This window comes from Palaemon carinicauda, chromosome 37 (genome assembly GCF_036898095.1).
Source record: "Palaemon carinicauda isolate YSFRI2023 chromosome 37, ASM3689809v2, whole genome shotgun sequence".
Taxonomy (NCBI): Eukaryota; Metazoa; Arthropoda; class Malacostraca; order Decapoda; family Palaemonidae; genus Palaemon; species Palaemon carinicauda.
In genome coordinates this window covers 18051707-18072319 of record NC_090761.1, presented here as the reverse complement: position 1 = coordinate 18072319, position 20613 = coordinate 18051707, and the positions used below count along the sequence as shown (strand labels likewise).

The 20613-nt window shown below is 43.3% G+C and overlaps 1 protein-coding gene across 6 annotated transcripts in view; it reads right to left on the bottom strand.

Moving 5' to 3' along the window:
- LOC137629476 (E3 ubiquitin-protein ligase TRIM37-like) overlaps window positions 1-20613 on the bottom strand; it is a 110052-nt gene that overhangs the window by 88944 nt on the left and 495 nt on the right. For all 6 annotated transcript variants that reach the window (XM_068360801.1, XM_068360805.1, XM_068360802.1 and 3 more), the window contains exons 2-3: window positions 7725-7987; window positions 6550-6760 (exon numbers count right to left, since the gene is read on the bottom strand). In XM_068360801.1, coding sequence (XP_068216902.1) covers window positions 6550-6760; window positions 7725-7987 — 474 coding nt within the window. The remainder of the gene's footprint in view (window positions 1-6549; window positions 6761-7724; window positions 7988-20613) is intronic.

The window sequence follows — 20613 nt, the reverse complement described above, 5'->3', positions numbered from 1 at the left end:
CTTTTTCTAATGATCCAAATTACACAATTTCTATATATGTTTTAGACATATATAATACCTTCATCATATAAAAATTTCAAGTCATTTGATCAAAGACTTTTGTATTTATTAGCAAAAATCATGATTTAAAAAAAAAAATTAGGTACATTTTCCCAACTACTATAATACCAATTGTATTGAAACTTATACCATAAAAATTACTTTATCAACCGAACAATTCTGTCAGACAGAATTTTGATTTTCCTTTCTGTTTTTTTTTTAATGAATTTTTATTTTTTTTTCCTCGTCTAGATGGAAAATAATCGTGAAAAAAAATGTAAAAAGAAAATAAAAATTTTGTTAGACAGAATTGTGGGATTTTTATTCTTCTTTTCAACGATATCTTCCTCTCTAATATCGAACAACAAATAAGTGAGAAAAATGTACCTAAGTGTGAATAAGTATGTTTTTGAGTTATGAGCTCCCAAAGATTTGCAGCAAACTTTCGCTTCTTTTCTAAAAGAAATCAAGATAATATTAATATGATAACTTTTATTGTTTATTCCTACATAAATGCACCCTAAACGAGGTATTTGAACCCTCAGTTTACTATTCCTATGTTATGAGTTGCCAGCGATCTCTAATTGTTGCCAGTGTTTTAGTTAGCAGCTTTCAGCTTTGTACTCTTATTCATGCTTCCCTCTTTCTTGGTTCTTTTTTCTTGTTCTCCACTTACTTTTTGTTCTTTCTATCACCTTATGTAACATTGGCATTGTTATAAAGTTCCAGAGGACGTTGTGAAAGCACAATCAACATACGAACATCAAGTAAATAAACACATGCATTATAATTTCTATATGTCTTTGGAAACTTTGCTGATGTTCTCGTAACCGGTAGTTTTCATTCACCTACCCTCTACCAATGCCTTTCATTTCTGCCAGAAGTACGAGATTTCGAAACATATGAGAGAGAGAGAGAGAGAGAGAGAGAGAGAGAGAGAGAGAGAGAGAGAGAGAGAGAGAGAGAGAGAGAGAGAGAGAGAGAGAGAGAGAGTATTTGTATAAATGGCAGTGGTAAATAATTCGAGAGAGAGAGAGAGAGAGAGAGAGAGAGAGAGAGAGAGAGAGAGAGAGAGAGAGAGAGAGAGAGAGAATTATAGTATTTGTATAAATGGCAGTGGTAAATAATTCGAGAGAGAGAGAGAGAGAGAGAGAGAGAGAGAGAGAGAGAGAGAGAGAGAGAGAGAAAACTACGCATCTGTCAAACACAGTCATACAGACGACGCCATAAGGATGACGTCATCATTTAAAGACCGCTATATCTTCATTGTTTGGAAAAATGATTGACTATTTGTTCTTTCTATAACCTTAGGTAACATTGGCCTTGCTATAAAGTTCCTGAGGACGTTGTGGAAACACAATGTACATAAGAACTTCAAGTAAACAAACGCATGCATTATAACATCTATACATCTTTGGAAACTTTGGCTTCTGTTATTGTAGGAGTAAGTTTCGTTCAACTACACTCTACCAATGCCTTCCATTTCTGCCAGACGTACGATAGCTTGAAACATAAGTGAAAAAGACGATTTTGTCAAACTCAGTCATGCAGACGACACAGTAAGGATGACGTCATCATTTAAAAACCGCTATATCTTCGTTATTTGTAAAAATAATTGGCTGAAACTTTTGGGTAGCATGTACGGCATGTTTACGCATACATAGAAGCAATAAAACGATTTTTGATTTCTGAAAGTTGTTATGTCAATACCCCATGGCGGACGGTCCCCTTAACTGATGTCTCTTGCATTTCCATGATCACCAACTGGAGGTTTATTTTCTATTTTTTCTGTCCTCTCATCTCACTGTCATTAGCACATTAGCCTATGAATATATGAAAAACTCATACAACTATTTGTACAAAATTACAGATTTTAAAAGTTTATAGATGCATATTTTACTTTCTATTTTCCTTGTACAGGGTATTCTAATGAACAACAAAGTTCTTATTTTCTAAATGTTATGTATTCTGATGTGTAGGCTACTGGGCTAATTTCATTCCAAAAAGTTAACAGCTCAAGTAACCATCTAACTCATCGCACTGGGTTTTAAGATATTTAACATACTGTACTCAAACAATAGAGAGATTAAACAAAATCACAAATTTTAAGTAATTCGTATTTTTCTTAACAGTACTTACCTCCAACTACTTTCTTAGGAGTATCTGGGATCTCCTCCCTATCCGACCAAGAATTTTGCGCAGTCCCCCGTATCTCCGTTTTCCCTTGTCGGGTCCCTCCGTGGCGGAGGGATACGTGCCCTGAGGCGACCAGGGGTCAGCGCATGGTTGCGCTACTGGGCCGTTGTCGTCACTAAGCATATGGGTCTGTACCTCGAACACCTGTAAGGCACCCGGGGCAGGATGGGTGGGCAATAACCCGAAAGTAGTTAGAGGTAAGTACTGTTAGGAAAAATACAAATTACTTACAATTTGTGATTTGTTCCAACACGGAACTTACCTCGAACTAAATTACTTTCTTAGGAGACTTGCACTTTAGGAGGCGGGGGTGGACTTAAAGGCTGGAAGACCCACCACTACCATCCAAGGGCACAGGACCTAGATAGGCAGCTAGGTCCAAACGACATAAAGACCAGGGTAGGAGAGTCAGGGGAAGCACGCAAAAGTCTACCTGTTTGTATAAACTCCCTTTATAAATAATCCGGGCATTGGCTTCCAAAACATCCATCTCTCCCATGGGAGGAGGGAAGGGAAGGGAAAGGGTAGCAAGGAAAGGGAAGTAAGGGGGGAACCTGTGTTGCTCGCAATTACTTCTCTCGGGCTACCCAGGGCCGTAGCTCTAAACTTGTTGAAGGGCGGAAATCACCGGTCCAATGGAGGAGGAGTCCAGGGACTTCCTTGTGCAGTCTTTCAGGTAGTGGGCCGTAAAGGTGGACTGCCTGGAACATGTGCCTGCTCGCATGATTTGGCCCACTGCCATGTTGCTATCAAAGGCCAAAGAAGTGCTAAGACCTCTAATATCATGGGGTCGCGGGGTACCAGGGACTGCAGACCCCTCACTGGCGTAAGCTATCTTGATGACTTGCCAAAGCCAGAAAGAGATCGTGTTCTTCAACACGGCCTTCTTTACCGGGCCTGAGGAGACAAACAGACTTTTGATGCCCGGCCGGAGTCTGGCTGTCCTGCTGAGGTATTTCCAGACCGTTCTCACTGGGCACAGGAGCAAGTCTTCTGGGTTGTCCAAGTGAGGGATTGCCGGGACCAAGAACCCCTCGAACCTCGGGTCTGCAATAGCCGGGTTCTGCATTTTGGCCACAAACTCAGGCAGAAACTTAAAGGACAGGTCCTTCCACCCTTTCGAGTGCAAGACCTTGAATGACAAGCCGTGGAGCTCACTCGCGCGCTTGGCTGAGGCCAGAGCCAGCAAGAACACCATCTTGAGGGTGAGATCTTTATCTAGAATATCCTTGAGGGGCTCGAAGGAAGGCCTTGTCAAAACTTATGAGAACCTTGGCTACGTCCCACTGCGGGACCCGAGCGGCGCGGGTGTAACAAGACTGCTCGAAACTTCTGATGAGCATGGTAATCTGGCGAGAGGCCCCCAGGTCGATGCCTCTGAGCTGAAAGACCTGCCTCAGGGCCACTCGGACCCACTTGATGGCTGGAATGGAGAGCCCCAGGTCGTCCCACAGGTGAAACAGGAAGTCTGCAATCTTGTGGACTGATGCATCCAGCGGCCTCAGGTTCTGCATGGCACACCACTTCGCAAACGTGGGCTGGTACACCGCAATCGAGGACTTCTGCAGATACCCTGACATCCTCGAAGCCGTCTTCCCCGAGTATCCTTTTCTCAACAGGCGCTCGATAACCTCCATGCGTGTAGCTGGAGGCACTGAGGGTTTTCGTGAAATCTCCGAAAGTGAAGCTGGTTCAGAAGGTCTTCCCTTACTGGTAGGGGCCACGGAGGAAGGGTGGCCAGGTCCTGTAGATCCGCGAACCACTCCCTCTCCGGCCACCAGGGCGCTACCAAAGTCATCACTGTTGCCCTTGATTGCCTGAGCCTGTTGAGCACCTGCCTGAGAATCCCGAAGGGGGGAAAGGCATACACGTCAAGTCCGTCCCATGGGTGCTGGAAGGCGTCCTCGAACGCTGCTGCCGGGTCTGGCACAGGAGAACAGAACACGGGGAGCTTTATGTTGAACCTTGTGGCGAACAGGTCTATCACCGGTGAGCCCCACAACTGTAGGACCTTCTGGGCCACCTGTGGGTGTAGGGACCACTCCGACCCCACTACTTGCCCTGCTCTGCTGAGGCTGTCGGCTAGGACGTTTCTCTTCCCGGAATGTACCTGGCTGTGAGAATGATGTGATTCCTCTCGGCCCATTCCAGGACTCGAGCCGTGAGATCGCACAGCTCCCTTGATCTCAATCCTCCTTGCTTCTTTATGTAAGCCACCACGGTTGTCGCACATGAGGGCTATTGCGTTTCCCCGCAGCCGATGGGCAAATATTGCGAGGGCCTTTTGAACCACCAGCAGCTCAAGCAGGTTTATGTGGAGAAGCTTCTCATCCGGGGACCACTTTCCCTCTGCTGTCTCTTCGAGCAGATGGGGTCCCCCTCCCTCCTTTGACCACAGAGGAGCATGTTTCTAGTGGCTGGGTTCATCATGACTAAGGACTGAGGCAGGTCTCCCGGTGGCCATTGGTCCTTCAGATTCCACTGGACCGGCCTCAGCTTGAGCCTCCCCTGAGGAACTAGCTTCTTCAATGAGACCAGGTGGCCCACGAGTTGCTGCCAATCCTTGGCCCTCACTGGCGCATTTGCTAGGAATGGTCGAACTATGTGGTCTAGATTGTCCAGTCTCCCTTGAGAGGGGAATGTCAAGAATTTCGTTGCCTTGCCCCCAGGGTGTATGAGCTCATGCCTTAGGGCTTGATTCTCAGGCACCGAGAGATCGTGGGAGAGGTGAAAACCTGGTAAAGTGCATGCCCACAGGTCCAACCAGGCCACATTGATGATGTCCCGAGACGTGTCTTACATCCTAGTGGCCTCCGCCTGTGGGAGGACCACGGGGGCAGTAAGGATCCTGTCATCCGTGCTGCCCTGGCTCAGAGCCGCAACGGCTTCTTCCATTGCTTGAGGCCCTGCAGGCAGCCCGTCTGGCACACAAAATTTCTTCTGGGTCCTAAGCCCGGGCAGGAGCTTGAAGGACCCTTAGGCCCTGAGGGGGTTCTTGTGTCCCGAGACAAAATGGTTGATGTGGTCCATGCCCAGGGACAAGTCTGGAGCCACTGGTAGGGTCAAGGATGGTTTCGGCTGTATAGGGTTGTCCACCATCCTACCCAAACCCGAAAGCCAGGCCTACTCCGAGAATGGTTTGGGCTCATCCAGTCTATGGTGATGCCATTTAAGGGCTAAAACTTTTCTGTATGAGGATGCTTCATCAGGTGAACATTCTCCAGCATCCACTAAGCCCACTACCACTTGATCCGCTGTGTCGGCTGATTCTTCGATCACGGATGGATCCGTGGGGGCAGAGTCGTATCCCTGGCATCCGGCCGACTCGACGGAGCAGCTATCTCCATCACGGATGGAGCCCTTGAGGAGGAGGTAGCCGTCATTGGTCTACCCCCTCCCGGAGGAATCCGTGGCGAGTGACTGCCATGCTGTGCCAGCGGCTGCATCCGATGCATGGATGGAGCCGGCGAGACGTTGGGCATGGGAACAAAGCTGCTGGGCTGAGCCAGCGGCTGCCTCCGCTGAATGGATGGAGCCAGTGACTTGCCGGACAAGGGCAAAGAAAAGCTAGTGTGTGCCAACGGCTGCATCCGAAGCGTGGAGGGAGCCAAAGAGACACTGGGCAAAGGCACGTTAGCGGCTCCAGCAGCCGCCAAGGCAGGCACTGGAACGGCAAGAGCCACGTTCGACCCACAAGGGGGAAAAACTAACTTACCCAATTTTGCCCTCTTCTTTTTGGAACTCATCTTCTTCTTGCTCTTTTTCTTAGCAACTTTGGCCTTCTTCCTAGACGGGCCTGAGTTCGCGCTCGACTTCTTCCTCTTCTATTTCTTTTTCTGCATCTCCTGGTCGCTGGAGTCTTCCGACGACGAAGAGCTGGAGGACGAGGTATCGTCTGAATAAGACGAAGAAGAAGAGGAGCTATCCGAGGACCCTGAATCTTCTGCCACCAACATGGGGGCTTACAATTGTGCTACCGGGGTGACGAGTTGCATAACATCAGGAGGTAGCGAAACACTGAATATAACATTATAATGTGTTAATGCCCCTTAGGGAGTTGGATGAAGTTTCTCTAGATAGGCTAAGCTTATAAACTTGCCACTATTACTTATTTATCAGCTACAAAACCACCCCCCTGTCAATATGTACCTCTTTAACAAATTAAACATCCATCCCGTTCGCGCTGAAATCATCTCCTTATTTAAAAGGGTGAAAGGTTTGTATAAGCATAGGAACAAATTAAAATGAGTTGATCACTTAACTAAAATTGCTTTCTCTACAAAGGAAATTGCTAAAAATTAAATTTGTACTTACCACTTCTTGAACAAGTGACACCAATTCATGCAACCTTCTACGTAATTGTGCTACTTCTTCCCTTATTTGTGTAATATGCTGCTCATAGACCTCTTCCAATGGTTTAAATGTATGCCCCGAATGGGTTCCACCCCACAAAGCACATTGGTGACATATGCATTTGCCGCACGTCCAACAATACACACTTAATTTTTCCTGATGACTCTCACACCTGTAAATATTTATAACATTTAGTCCATAATAGCATCATTAAAGTGATGGAAAGTGAAGAGTAGGTATAAAAAATGTCTATGATTTGACAGAAATACAAACCTTCCTCCCTTACATGGGATAGATTATCAGCAAAGATGGAGTATATGGAAATTAAACTTTCATTACAAGGTGTAAACCAGTGTCAGATAGACACTGGCCAGGAGCAGGTAAGCCCAGCCGCCCCCCCCCCCCCCCCCTGCTTGCTCACTGAGCACTCATTCTGATTTCAGCAGTCAGTGAAAATAAACATTCTGCTGCTGACTGGAGTTTTTGGCTTTTAGACTTATCCATTTTTGTTTTTACTTGCTTGTCTGCAGTTCAGCAAACTTAATTCTAAGTTTCTTCAGAGTAACTTTTGGAATCATAACGATTCGGGAATGATCTTAAGCACCACATGACAGTCCTTCAGACAGTCATCAACCACCAGACAAACAACTATCAACACTCTACCTTCTCAATTGCATTTTGTCAAATGTTTTCTATAGCTATCATTCTCAAAATTTTGGGCTTCTTTTATTGCAACATTTCTCTTTTTTTATCTTATTGATAATAAATTTTCCTACAGCAACATGTGACAATACTGTACCATGCTAATCATTCTTGCATGTATTGACTTTGTATTAAATTCATTTGTCACATACGTGATTCAATGCAAAAATAGGCGCCGGAAATTTAATGTAAAAATATACCCTTAAAAATCAATGCAAACATATACCGAAATCATAAAGCACTTTTCACTTATTAACATAATTCTTTCAAGTAGCTAAGCTACAAAATGATCTAGCCACTATTGATTTTTCTTCAATAATGTCAATAACATCAACAGACAAATAAATCAAAGCAATACATGTACTAGATATAATGAACTCTTCTGTTCATGGTTACATAAATTTCATAGAAAAGAATTCATTTGCACAGCTTACTTGTCTTTGTCGGTATCTGGAGGGAGTGGCCTTGCACCAGCCTGTTGTAATGTGTCAAGCTGCTGGGTAACTTCTTCGACCCATCGGCAGTTAACCAATTCATGAAGATGCAAGTTTGCCCGACAGTGCGGGCACTGAGGTCGTTGCTCTGTCAACCAACGTCTGATGCACAAATAGCAGCATAATTTTGAACAATGTGGACATAGGTGGGCATCCTGAAGTTTTTCCATACAGATGAAACATCGGAAAACTTCAGCCAAACTCTGAAAATAAAAAAAGGTCTATTAGGTTTTAGCATTGTACAGTTCTACATCTACAAGCATCTCATCACTACAAGTAAAGAAAGGAGAATACAGTAAATTGTATTAAAACATATAGAGGAATATGACACCTGAAGCACTGTAAGAAAATAATGCTGACAGCAGGGGATACGAAGGGGAAAAAACCTGAAAATTATAGTGTCCATTTGGCTTTGCTATTAAAATCAACATCATAGGTAGCAAAAAGAAGTACAATCAACTAGGTAGGCCTTTTGAAAAGGCATTAAAAAGATTATGCAAACATACCATTAGGTAAGACTTATTAAAGGGTATCCTACAAACATAAGCTAGTGATGTTGCTACAGTATATTAACTTTAATTTTTCCCCAACATGGAATTAACTAAAAGAAATAAGGAGCTAACCATTTTAATATGCTTACAAAAAGTCCAAACTTGCTGCAAAAGCTGGGGACAAAGCTTTTCTCAGACACCATCCATGTTAGTTTGTTTCAACTTATCCCAAGCTTCAGTAATGTCTTTTATGGCATCTCGGATGTTGTAGGACTTGTCTAAAGGGTAATGTCTTTTGCCATCCCTGTTGCCTCCAAAGCCATAGCAACTGTCCCACAGAGGTAGTAGGCCTTAAAGGAAGCAATTACACATTGGCCCATAGGCTATAACAGGGATGTAGTATTAGGTGGCCAGTAAACCACCTTGATATTGGAACAGAAATTACCTAAGCTGGCAAGGCGACCAAGGACATTGTCCAGTAATAGCAGCACCTTAAAGGGTAGGCCCTTCTTACAATACCACTCAACCTCAGGCAAAAAATGGTTGAAAAATCAGTCCTGAAATAACAAGAGGGAAACAAATGCCTTTCTAAGAGACTTTCAGATGATGGGTAGCTGAATATTCCAAACCTCTTTGAGTGACCTGGGATTCTCAGCCTGATACACAAGCTTGCAGTCGCCAGAAGCATTACACCCAAGAAACAAAGTCAGTCTCTCCTTGTCAATTTTGTGCCCTAGTGCTATCTTCCTTCCGTAATAATGTAGATCGGGTTTGGTAGTATACACTTCCAAAATAAGTCCGTCTCATCAACATTGAAGACTTGTTAGCACAAAACCCACTTTCCATAATAATCTCAGCCAATGCATCTGATAATTCATTTACTGTTTCATAATCATTACATTCAATTTGCACCTTAAGGTTATGCAAATTGACACAAGCCTGAAAAACTCATAAACCACCCCTTATTTGCCACAACCTCCTTACTTTCACTCTCTTCCTTTTTCAAGGTCTCAAACAAAGGCGTAGCCTTCTCCTGAATCACCATAAGGCTCACTGGGATCCACTGCTGATTTTGGTTGTCCAGCTAGAGCACTAATAACCTCTACATCTCAATCAAAAAACCACTGCGTTGTTTCGTAATTATGGTTGACTTTACAGGGGGCAAATCCTTTCACATGGTCAAAAGGATGTAAAGTTCATCCTTGATGATAATCGCAACTATAGAAGGACCAAGACATAACATAAGACCTATGTTTGTATTGGTCTCCTCTTTTTCATTTCACTTCATGATGTCCTCTTCAATTTCTATCATAATGACTTTACACTTCCTGGATGCACTGCCATCAGAAGAGTCTTCCTTATGGTTTCCAAACATGATGCAAAGCAAAATAATTTTTTCTAAAAATTTGCAACACCAAAATCCTGAATGTATTATCGTAGGCTGCGATAGCAAACTGATGCTTATGTGACACACGATGTGTTACTTCGCGGCCACACGATGACATTAGCTGTTCTCCGCGTCAGCAAGTAGTTCGTCAAATTAACAAATCAAACATCATTACTCGAAACTGAATTACGTTGAATTCTGAAGTACCTTATGGGAGCGCATTTGTAATGGTGAATCATCGTAACTCGAGCCCCTCGTAACCCGAGGATCTCCTGGTTCTTTTCTCTGACATAAAACAAAAATTAAGTCTAGCCATGCCTCCTAAACTTATGGAAATGAATACAGTATGTTAACCTATATTGTGTTAAAGGGGAGATATGGGTGGCCAATATGACAAGTAAGGCATGACATTAACACTGTGATTTATATAGAAATAATATATCTATTAAGGTGTTTGTAATATGGATTGCTAATTGTAGTTTTTCTTTTTAGTAATTTATATTTGTGTACTGTATCTCCTTAGCCTTCAAATTTTTAACAAAATGTCCTTAAATTTCAGGTTTGTGCAACTCTATACGGTACTTGGTAAGTAACTAACATAAACCAGTCTATACTGATGATTATCCAACTGAAATAGATTTAAGTGCTTTGAAATTATATATTTTAAAAGTAATTTGTATTTTTTGTAACAATACAAACACAAGTCCTTTCATTATGAGAAGATGCTGGTGGACCTGAGACTCAGCCATTTAACTTATAATGAGGTGTCAATAAACGTCCATAGTTAATGGCAAGTAGAGGAGACTTTCAGAGAGAGTGATGGCGGGAAGTTAAGTTAAAAGGACTCAGTTTTTGTTGGAAAAATACAAATTACAGGATAGACTTTAAAAGGATCGTACCCCTGTGCGTCAAAACTCTTGTTCCTCCCAAACTCAACCCAGATTCCTTGACCTTATGCACCCCTTTACCTGCATTAAATATCGAGATAGTATGTATAGAGTTGGGTCACCGACTTTGTCGCCAAAATACTTGGGTAACGCACGTAGTGCAAAACATACCACTTGCCAAAGCAAAGAAGCAACAAAATAATGGGAGCCTTTGTATATCAATGTGCATAGAAAATGGGATTTTTCTTCCCATTTTCAGGTCAGTTTTTAGGCAAAACCTCTACAAAAAAACCCAACTAACTTAAACTTCCCCCATCAGTAAATATATGATACTTTAATCCCTAGCCAAATACATGAACCATATATTTTTCCTACTTGTTATTTTGTGTTCTATGCATTTCTGACCTTGATTATTGGGGCAAACCACCCATTTATGAGTTTCTGGATCCCCTTATATAAAGTGGGAAACCGGGGTCTTTTGAGTGGGGAAATGTCATAAACGAGTGAATTACATCAATAATAATGGTCAGAAATCATATTTTCATTATGAAATAAATTTTTGAACATACTTACCTGGTAGTTATATATATAGCTATACGTCCCTGACGTCCAGCAGAAATTTCAAAACTCGCGGCAATCGCAGATTGGGTAGCCAGGTGTACCACCTGCGCGCCCCTAACGAGGTACCTGGAACCATTCCATGATTCCTCAGATCTTCCATGCCTCTAGTCTCTAGAGGGGAGAAGGGTGGGAATTTAATTATATATAACTACCGGGTAAGTATGTTCAAAAATTTATCTTATAATGAAAATATCATTTTTAAACATAAGACTTACCCAGTAGTTATATATATAGCTGATTAACACCTTTGGTGGAGGGTTAGAGACAGCCAACTTTATTGGAATTTTACTTAAGAGTTAATAGACAAGCTTAAGGGTTCGTACCTGATAAGGAAGCTGACTTCAATGAAATCTTTCATTATGTTCGCTTTCCTTATGAGATCCAGCGATCCACCCAGGGGGCTGAAGACCTCTAGGAGCTGTCAAAACGGTCTAAAAACCTCTATGTGACAGGACCTCCTCCAATACCCTTGTTCTGGGGCACTCTCAAGGAACAAAATGACCACCTGACTAAAGTCAAAGATTGTGGAAGACTCGCAATCTCCACGAACAACCATAAAAAGTAGCGTAACTTTAACTGTACGCTAGTTTATTTAAACTCTGAAATAAGATCGATAATTATCTAAAAGTATACTAATAGGACAAATATATTCTTAAAAATAATATATTCCTTTTATATAAACTTAAATACTTTTGGTTTGTAAGTAGAATATTACTTTCCATTCTCTGCATAGAAAAAGAAATGAATATGAAAGTCATACTACGTAGTAACTACATAGATTACATCATATGATAGTGACGTCATAGCGTTGGCGGAGTGTTTACCTACCGCCATAATGTTTTTAAGAGGAGGTTTATTTTGACAGTAGGCGGAAAAAACTCCTAAACCTACCCCTTTCAAGTTATGAACATATCAATCATAACCCAACCACTACTCAGTCGAAATAAAACCAAACTAGCGAAAGCTAACAGTAAATGGTACATCACCAAGATGACTGCAATTATACAGGTTACAGCGAGTGAAAAATCCAACGATATTGCCGGCGTGCGCGGCAGGAAAGATCTGAGGAATCATGGAATGGTTCCAGGTACCTCGCTAGGGGCGCGCAGGTGGTACACCTGGCTACCCAATCTGTGATTGCCGCGAGTTTTGAAATTTATACCGGACATCAGGGACGTATAGCTATATATATAACTACCGGGTAAGTCTTATGTTTAAAAATGCAAAATAAGGACTAGATAACCAGTTGGAAAAATATACGATTCACGTAAGTGGCTGAAAACAGGCCAAAACATGATCATTTAACACTTTTGAGATATGTAAAAGGGTACAGAACCCAACAAACCCACCTAACCTAACCTAGTAGTTCCAAGGTCACAACACCTAGTCGGGGGCAAGCCCGGACCCCCCTTACCGCGTCACAACCGCTAGCTAGACCCCCTTCCCAGGTCACAAACTAAAAGTAAATTACAAATAAATCCTGACATTATGATAAAGTAAATACCAAAGCCTTATATTATGATAAATTAAATCACAAATAATTCCTTAACTTATGATTGATACCAACACCTTTTTTTTTCTTTTTTTTTTAGGGTAATCTTTACAGAAGCTTTTCAGTAGAAAATGTGTTGGTCTTCCCTAAAAATTAACTAGGAATCGGACTGTTGAGGCATTATTTCTCTGTTATTTTTCATTTTCACACGAGTAACAATGACTTTACTCTGAACGGAGAGTATTTCCATCATAATCAATTGCCGGCATAAATGAAACCTCACTAAATTTCGAAATAGATCGATGAACTTCACTAAAGTTTCCTCCTGGACATGTCTTCATGTGATGGTGGTGAAGTTGAAACTGAAGGGGAAGGTGGAAAAAAATGGCTATTGTAGAACAACATCCGGAAACTTATAAAGAAGTACTTGTAAGCAGTTAATTGGTTTAAAAACCGCCCTGACAGATACATCATTGCAAATGCGCAGAAACCAAGCATGCGCAATAAGTCCCCTTCAGTGTCTCAGGTAAATTAATGGACTTAGAGTGAATAACATATAGTACTTCACATTTTAATCGACCGATATGCGAGTTACTATGCCCTAGCCCCTATCAAACATAGAGAAAAAATATCAAACTAGCCAGCACTCGTCCATTTTTTATAGTGAATTCTAGTTTCACTAGTAATTAAAGTATCATATATTTATCCCCCATCTAACCTAACCTACAAGCCGTCTCCTTACCTAATTACCTAATTGGGGCACGGGGTGTATGATAGCGACCACGGCAATGTAAGGGGGATCGCAAGGGGGAGTTAGCCCCTCCCCCAATTATGCAAGTAGGTAAGGACATGACTTGTAGGTTAGTTGTCCATTTTTAATTGACACGGGAGGAACTGGCCAGTGATACACAAAGGCTCCGGGGGAACTAACGGCCCCCTGCGACACTCCCTTACACTGCCGTATTCTTAGACCGCCGTCATCACACACACAGGTGGCCGCTATCATACATACACCCCAAAAATGTTATTTTCATTAGTAAAATAAATTTTTGAATATACTTACCTGATAATCATGTAGCTGTCAACTCCGTTGCCCGACAGAATTCTACGGAAGGGATACGCCAGCGATCGCTATACAAGAGGGGGGTGTACTCACAAGCGCCACCTGTGGCCAGGTACTGCAGTACTTCTTGTTGACACCACCTCAATTTTTCCTCGGTCCACTGGTTCTATGGGGAGGAAGGGTGGGTCAATTAAATCATGATTATCGGGTAAGTATATTCAAAAATTTATTTTACTAATGAAAATAACATTTTTCAATATTAATCTTACCCGATAATCATGTAGCTGATTCACACCCAGGGAGGTGGGTGAAAACCAGTGTACATGTATATCAAGAAGCTAAGTATCCCGTATTTCATATTATCAGTTATTCAAAATAACAATGAAATTATAAGTACCTGGTAAGGAAGTCGACTTGAGCCATTACTCTGCCTTAAATAAGTTCGTCTTCCTTACTGAGCGCAGCGTTCCTCTTAGGAGGCTGAACAACTCTAAGGTGCTGAAGTATCAAGGGCTGCAACCCATACTAAAGGACCTCATCACAACCTTTAACCTCGGCGCTTCTCAAGAAAGAATTGACCACCCGCCAAATCTACAAGGATGTGGAAGGCTTCTTAGCCGACCGTACAACCCATAAAAAGTATTCAAGAGAAAGGTTAAAAGGTTATGGGATTATGGGAATGTAGTGGCTGAGCCCCCGCCTACTACTGCATTCGTTGCTACGAATGGTCCCAGGGTGTAGCAGTACTTGTAAAGAGACTGGACATCTTTGAGATAGAATGATGCGAACACTGACTTGCTTCTCCAATAGGTTGCATCCATAACACTCTGCAGAGAACGGTTCTGTTTGAAGGCCACTGAAGTAGCCACAGCTCTCACTTCATGTGTCCTTACCTTCAGCAAAGCAAGGTCTTCTTCCTTCAGATGAGAATGTGCTTCCCTAATCAGAAGCCTGAATAGTAAGAAACTGAGTTCTTAGACCTTGGAAAAGAAGGCTTCTTGATAGCACACCATAAGGCTTCTGATTGTCCTCGTAAAGGTTAAGACCTTTTTAGATAGTACCTAAGAGCTCTAACTGGGCAAAGTACTCTCTCCAGTTCATTCCCCACCAAGTTGGACAGGCTTGGGATCTCGAATGACTTAGGCCAAGGACGTGAAGGAAGCTCGTTTAGCAAAAACCGAGCTGCAAGGAACATGTAGCCGTTTCAGATGTGAAAACTATGATCCTGCTGAAGGCGTGGATCTCACTTACTCTTTTAGCTGTTGTCAAGCACACGAGGGAAAGAGTTTCTAATGTGAGGTCCTAAAAAGAGGCTGATTGGAGAGGTTCAAATCTTGATGACATAAGGAACCTTAGGACCACGTCTAGATTCCAGCCTGGAGTGGACAACCGACGTTCCTTTGAGGTCTCAAAAGACCTAGGGAGGTCCTGTAGATCTTTGTTGGTGGAAAGATCCAAGCCTCTGTGGCGGAAAAGCGCTGCCAACATACTTCTGTAACCCTTGATCGTAGGAGCTGAAAGGGATCTTACTTTCCTTAGATGTAACAGGAAGTCAGCAATCTGGGTTACAGTGGTACTGGTTGAGGAAACTGCATCGGTCTTGTACCAGCTTCGGAAGACTTCCCCTTGAGACTGATAGACTCTGAGAGTGGATGTTCTCCTTGCTCTGGCAATCGCTCTGGCTGCCTCCTTCGAAAAGCCCCTAGCTCTTGAGAGTCTTTCGAAAGTCTGAAGGCAGTCAGACGAAGAGCGTGGAGGTTTGGGTGTACCTTCTTTACGTGAGGTTGACGTAGAAGGTTCACTCCTAGAGGAAGAGTCCTGGGAATGTCGACCAGCCATTGCAGTACCTCTATGAACCATTCTCTCGCGGGCCAGAGCGGAGCCAACCAACGTCAGCCGTGTCCCTTTGCGAGAGGAGAACCTCTGAAGTACCCTGTTGACAATCTTGAACGGCGGGAATGCATACAGGTCGAGATGGGACCAGTCCAGCAGAAAAGCATCCACGTGAACTGCTGCTGGGTCTGGAATCGGAGAACAATACAACAGGAGTCTCTAGGTTATCGAGGTAGCGAACAGATCTATGGTTGGCTGACCCCACAGGGCCCAAAGTCTGCTGCAAACATTCTTGTGAAGGGTCCACTCTGTGGGGATGACCTGACCCTTCCGGCTGAGGCGATCTGCCATGACATTCATACCGCCCTGAATGAACCTCGTTACCAGCATGAGCTTTCGATCTTTTGACCAGATGAGGAGGTCCCTTGCGATCTAGAACAACTTCCACGAAAGAGTCCCTCCCAGCTTGGAGATGTAAGCCAGGGCTGTGGTGTTGTCAGAGTCCACCTCCACCACCTTGTTAAGCTGGAGGGACTTGAAGTTTATCAAGGCCAGAAGAACCGCCAACAACTCCTTGCAATTGATGTGAAGTGTCCTTTGCTCCTGATTCCATGTTCCCGAGCATTCCTGTCCGTCCAAAGTCGCACCCCAGCCCGTGTCTGATGCGTCCGAGAGGAGACGGCGGTCGGGTTTCTGAACAGCCAAAGGTAGACTTCCTTGAGAAGAAAGCTGTTCTTACACCACGCGAGAGTAGACCTCCTCTCTTCGGAAACAGGAACTGAGACCGTCTCTAGCGTCATGTCCTTTATCCAGTGAGCAGCTAGATGATACTGAAGGGGGCGGAGGTGGAGTCTCCCTAACACGATGAACAGGGCCAGCGATGAAAGTGTCCCTGTTAGACTCATCCACTACCTGACTGAGCATCGGTTCCTTCTCAGCATGCTCTGGATGCATTCTAGGGCTTGGAAGATCCTTGGGGCCGACGGAAAAGCCCGAAAAGCTCGACTCTGAAGATCCATACCCAGGTAGACAATGGTCTGGGATGGGACGAGCTGGGACTCCTCAAAATTGACCAGGAGGCCCAGTTCCTTGGTCAGATCCATAGTCCATCTGAGAATCTCCAGACAGCGACGACTTGTGGGAGCTCTTAAAAGCCAGTCGTCTGACGGAGCCGGACACAAGATCATCGTACTGCTGCACAGTCTGTGAATTGTCAACCATGGGGAAGCGAGGAAGTACAGTGACAACCCGAAGCTGTCTAGACTGTCTGGGTCGTACAGACAACTCCTTATCGGGTTGCTGAGGTTGCCGCACTGCGTCACAACAAGTCACTTCTGCTGGTTGTTGAACGTCTTCCCAGTGACACACTGACTCCGTAAACAAAAAATCCTCTAACAAGGACTAAGCTTGGACTGCATGTCTTGCAACACAGCTCAAGGTCTATGGGAGCAGGTGTGGTAACAGACGGGGTTAGCGACTGAAGTGGAACCATTACCTTCCCTGGAAGCATGTTATGCTTAAATAAAAGTCCATAGGAGGCTACGCAGCTAAAGGCTCCTCTCCAAATGACAGAGTCCTCAAGGGAATATCAGAAGGAGGGAGAAAAGCACTTTCTCATCTACAGGGACCATATCCGAGAAAAGCTAAGTTCTCTCAGTGAGGGTTTCACTGGTGCAAAAGCAGCAGACTAGAAGGCAACGTTATGAAACTGCTTGACAGTCTAGTGAGTTGGCAACAACCAAAGATGTGCGACTGAGAAGCATGCGGTAAGGTATGCAGAGCATGCTGTATGCAGAGCATGCTGTATGCAGAGCATGCTGTATGTAGAGCATGCTGTAAGGTAAGCAGAGCATGTTGCATGGCGGGTAACATTTCTCAGAAATTCCATGACCAGTGCTAGATTGAGTAATATCGCATTACTGTCCATTGAAAGTGCACGTGCCGAGGGAATTGATTTAGACTGTTTTGTTGATGAATTTGATAGCCGGCATGATAATCGTAGAATTAAGCTGCACTAAATATACGTACTATAATCTACTTCACCTCAGGAAAGGGAAACTCGCCCTGTTGGCAACACTGCATTACTTCATGCATGCTTGCATGTGGTTTTAATATCAACATAATATTTACATTATATTCATAACTCATGATTCATTTTTGTTTTGAAGATATTTTTGCCATATTTTTGCGATTTTGTTAAAAATATATTGCAAGGAATACATATATATTTTTTTTTTTTTTAAGTAATACGAATAACCTCCATTATCATAATGTTTGTGTAGGCATACATGTATATGTTTTACAAATGCAAGTTATGAAAGTAATGAGGTGTTATTATTGTCATTTGTTATTTCAAAGTTGAATGGGAAGAGGCTCAAGCTGAGGAGAAAGTGGCAGATGCATGCGTTGAGGTGGCTGACTCATAGCATGAGGTTCCTGCCTCAAGAGTTGCGCTTGCCTCAAGGGTTGAGGTGGATGCGCAGTAGCAGGTTCCTGTCTCACGAGTTGAGGTTCTTGAGGTGTGAGCTGCGAGAGTTGAGGTAGCGGCTGCGCAGAACGCAGTTCCTGTCTCACGAGTTGAGGTTCTTGAGGTGCTAGCCTCAAGAGTTGAGGCTCTCGCCTTGAGGAAAGTTGAGGTAGCAGCTGCGAGAGCTGAGGTGGCTGCCTCAAGGATGGTAGAGGTTGTCGTACCTCAAGAGGTTGTTGCCTCGAAGATGGTCTAACTGCAAGAAACTCTTGCCTCAAAGGAAGAGGAGGATGTAAGGCATAAGACTCCTGTTCCCATTGTTGAGGTTGCCTTAAGGAAGGTGGAGGTTGCTGCACAACGTTGGTAACTGGCAACTCCCAACGCGGCAGCTCACGCATGGAGGTAGCCTGAGGAACCTCAACCTCATACGTCTGGCAGATTGTACTGCGCAGAGGAGGAGGAGCGTTCGCAGGAGGAGGTGTATTAACCTCCTCTGCCTGAAACTCCTGCATCAACACCGCAAGCTGAGACTGCATTGACTGCAGCAAAGACCACTAGAGTTTAAGAAAGACAACAACAAACGGAGCTACTGTCCGTTGAGACTGAGGGTCTAAAACAGCTGGTGCGGCAACAGACGGAGCTACTGCCTGTTGCGATACCACCTTGCCTCTCTGGGAGGTGTGCAGTTGTCGTACTGCAGCAAGTCCGAACTGACCCAGTGCTAATGGCTACACCTAGGAGTTGGACTTGTGCGGAAGGGACCGACTTGCACTTAAAAGCTGCAAGATTGGTCCATGGTTTCTGCGAGAAACCTCTACCGCAGACAAGGAAAGAAAGGGCTCTCTCGTCTTTGTGTGGGTGGGGTGATCACGTCGGCAACGTGTGTAGATACACCCGAAACCACGGAGGGAAAAACGTCTGTTCGTCGATCAAGGCCTGCTGAACCCATAAGTCCTTCGACATTACTTCTCCCCTGGGCTTGGGAGCTTGTAAGAGGTCCCAGACTAGGCGAACAACTGGCACGAACAGACGAACCCTCGAACGCAACACTGTAACACTTTGCGCTTATCACTTATCACTTTTGATTTTCTGTTTGCACTTATTTCACTGAACTCGAAACTTTAAGTGGTTGTACCTGAAACACGCAATTCTATCCTTCCTTAAAAGTTAATAATTGCGAAAACAGAATTACAATGTAACAGAAAAATCTAATGAAAGATAAATAATTCAGTGGCTGGAAAGAGACTAAACACTAGATCAAATAAACTACGTTTAAAATCTCTCACCGCATAAAGCTTGAGAACAAGAATAAAACTCTAGAAACTTTTACCTTCTTCCCCTAAAGAGACTAGGGAGAAGAGCAAAAACGATAACAACGTTACTCGCTTGAACGAAACGTTTATCCTCCTCTCTCTCCCTCCGTCTCTATCTCTCTCTCTCTCTCTTGACTTAGAACCTGAGAGAAGAGCCCAATCATATATATCGTTAAAACATATTATTGTTAAAGGAAAAAAACTGAAAGATTTCCCAAATAAAAAGTTCCTTATTAGAATTAAAACCATTAAGCTAAGAAAGAATGAACAAAACGCTAGAAACGGTTTACTCTTACTGCAACGTGACACCGTGAAAATTCTCTCTCTATCGTAACGATAGAGCGCAAGTTGAACGTTCTGAACGTCAACAACTGCAGAGACAAAACAAAACGTTAGTTCCACTTTGAAAACAGTACGAGACTATCAAAGAAATTCTTTCAAAAACATTAAAATAGCATAATATGTTAACAGGTAAAACCGAAATGACGGGCTCAATGTTAATTAACTTCGGTACAAGAAAAGACCGCCTAGTATTAGGAAAGGTCGAATATAAACAAATATAAAAATTAATTTTAATAAGTTTATAAAAAAGGAAGTTAATCGAAGAGGCCTATAAAAGGCGGAGAGATATAAAATAAATCTATAACTTTTGTTAAGCAAAATTAAGAAAGAGAGTCTATACTCTCTTAGACACCAACACTTCCGTCTAAGGGAAGGGTCGGCCATCTAAAGGTGAAAGAGAGTTCATACTCTCTTCGTCACCATAATTAATCAAATTAATTCCAAAAGCTAGCTAAGCTAATAATAAAACTTCCTGAATAGCGAAAGCTAAAATCTAGAGCAAATACATCACCAAATCGTGAGCAAAAACTCCAGAATCAACAGCGTATCCATGTAGGTCTAGCCGGAGGCACGACAGAGGAAAAATTGAGGTGGTGTCAACAAGAAGTACTGCAGTACCTGGCCACAGGTGGCGCTTGTGAGTACACCCCCCTCTTGTATAGCGATCGCTGGCGTATCCCTTCCGTAGAATTCTGTCGGGCAACGGAGTTGACAGCTACATGATTATCGAGTAAGATTAATATTGAAAAAAATGTTTTCAATGTGAGCGTAGCACGACGACCACCAAATGAATAATTAACGTCAGTTAATCATAGATACAATAAAATATTGGTGATGACGATAAGAAGGATTTCTCGTTTTCTATGCGAGCATAAGGCCCAGTAACTGGACGATCCACACACGTACCTAATATCGACCTAAGCCATAATTTCC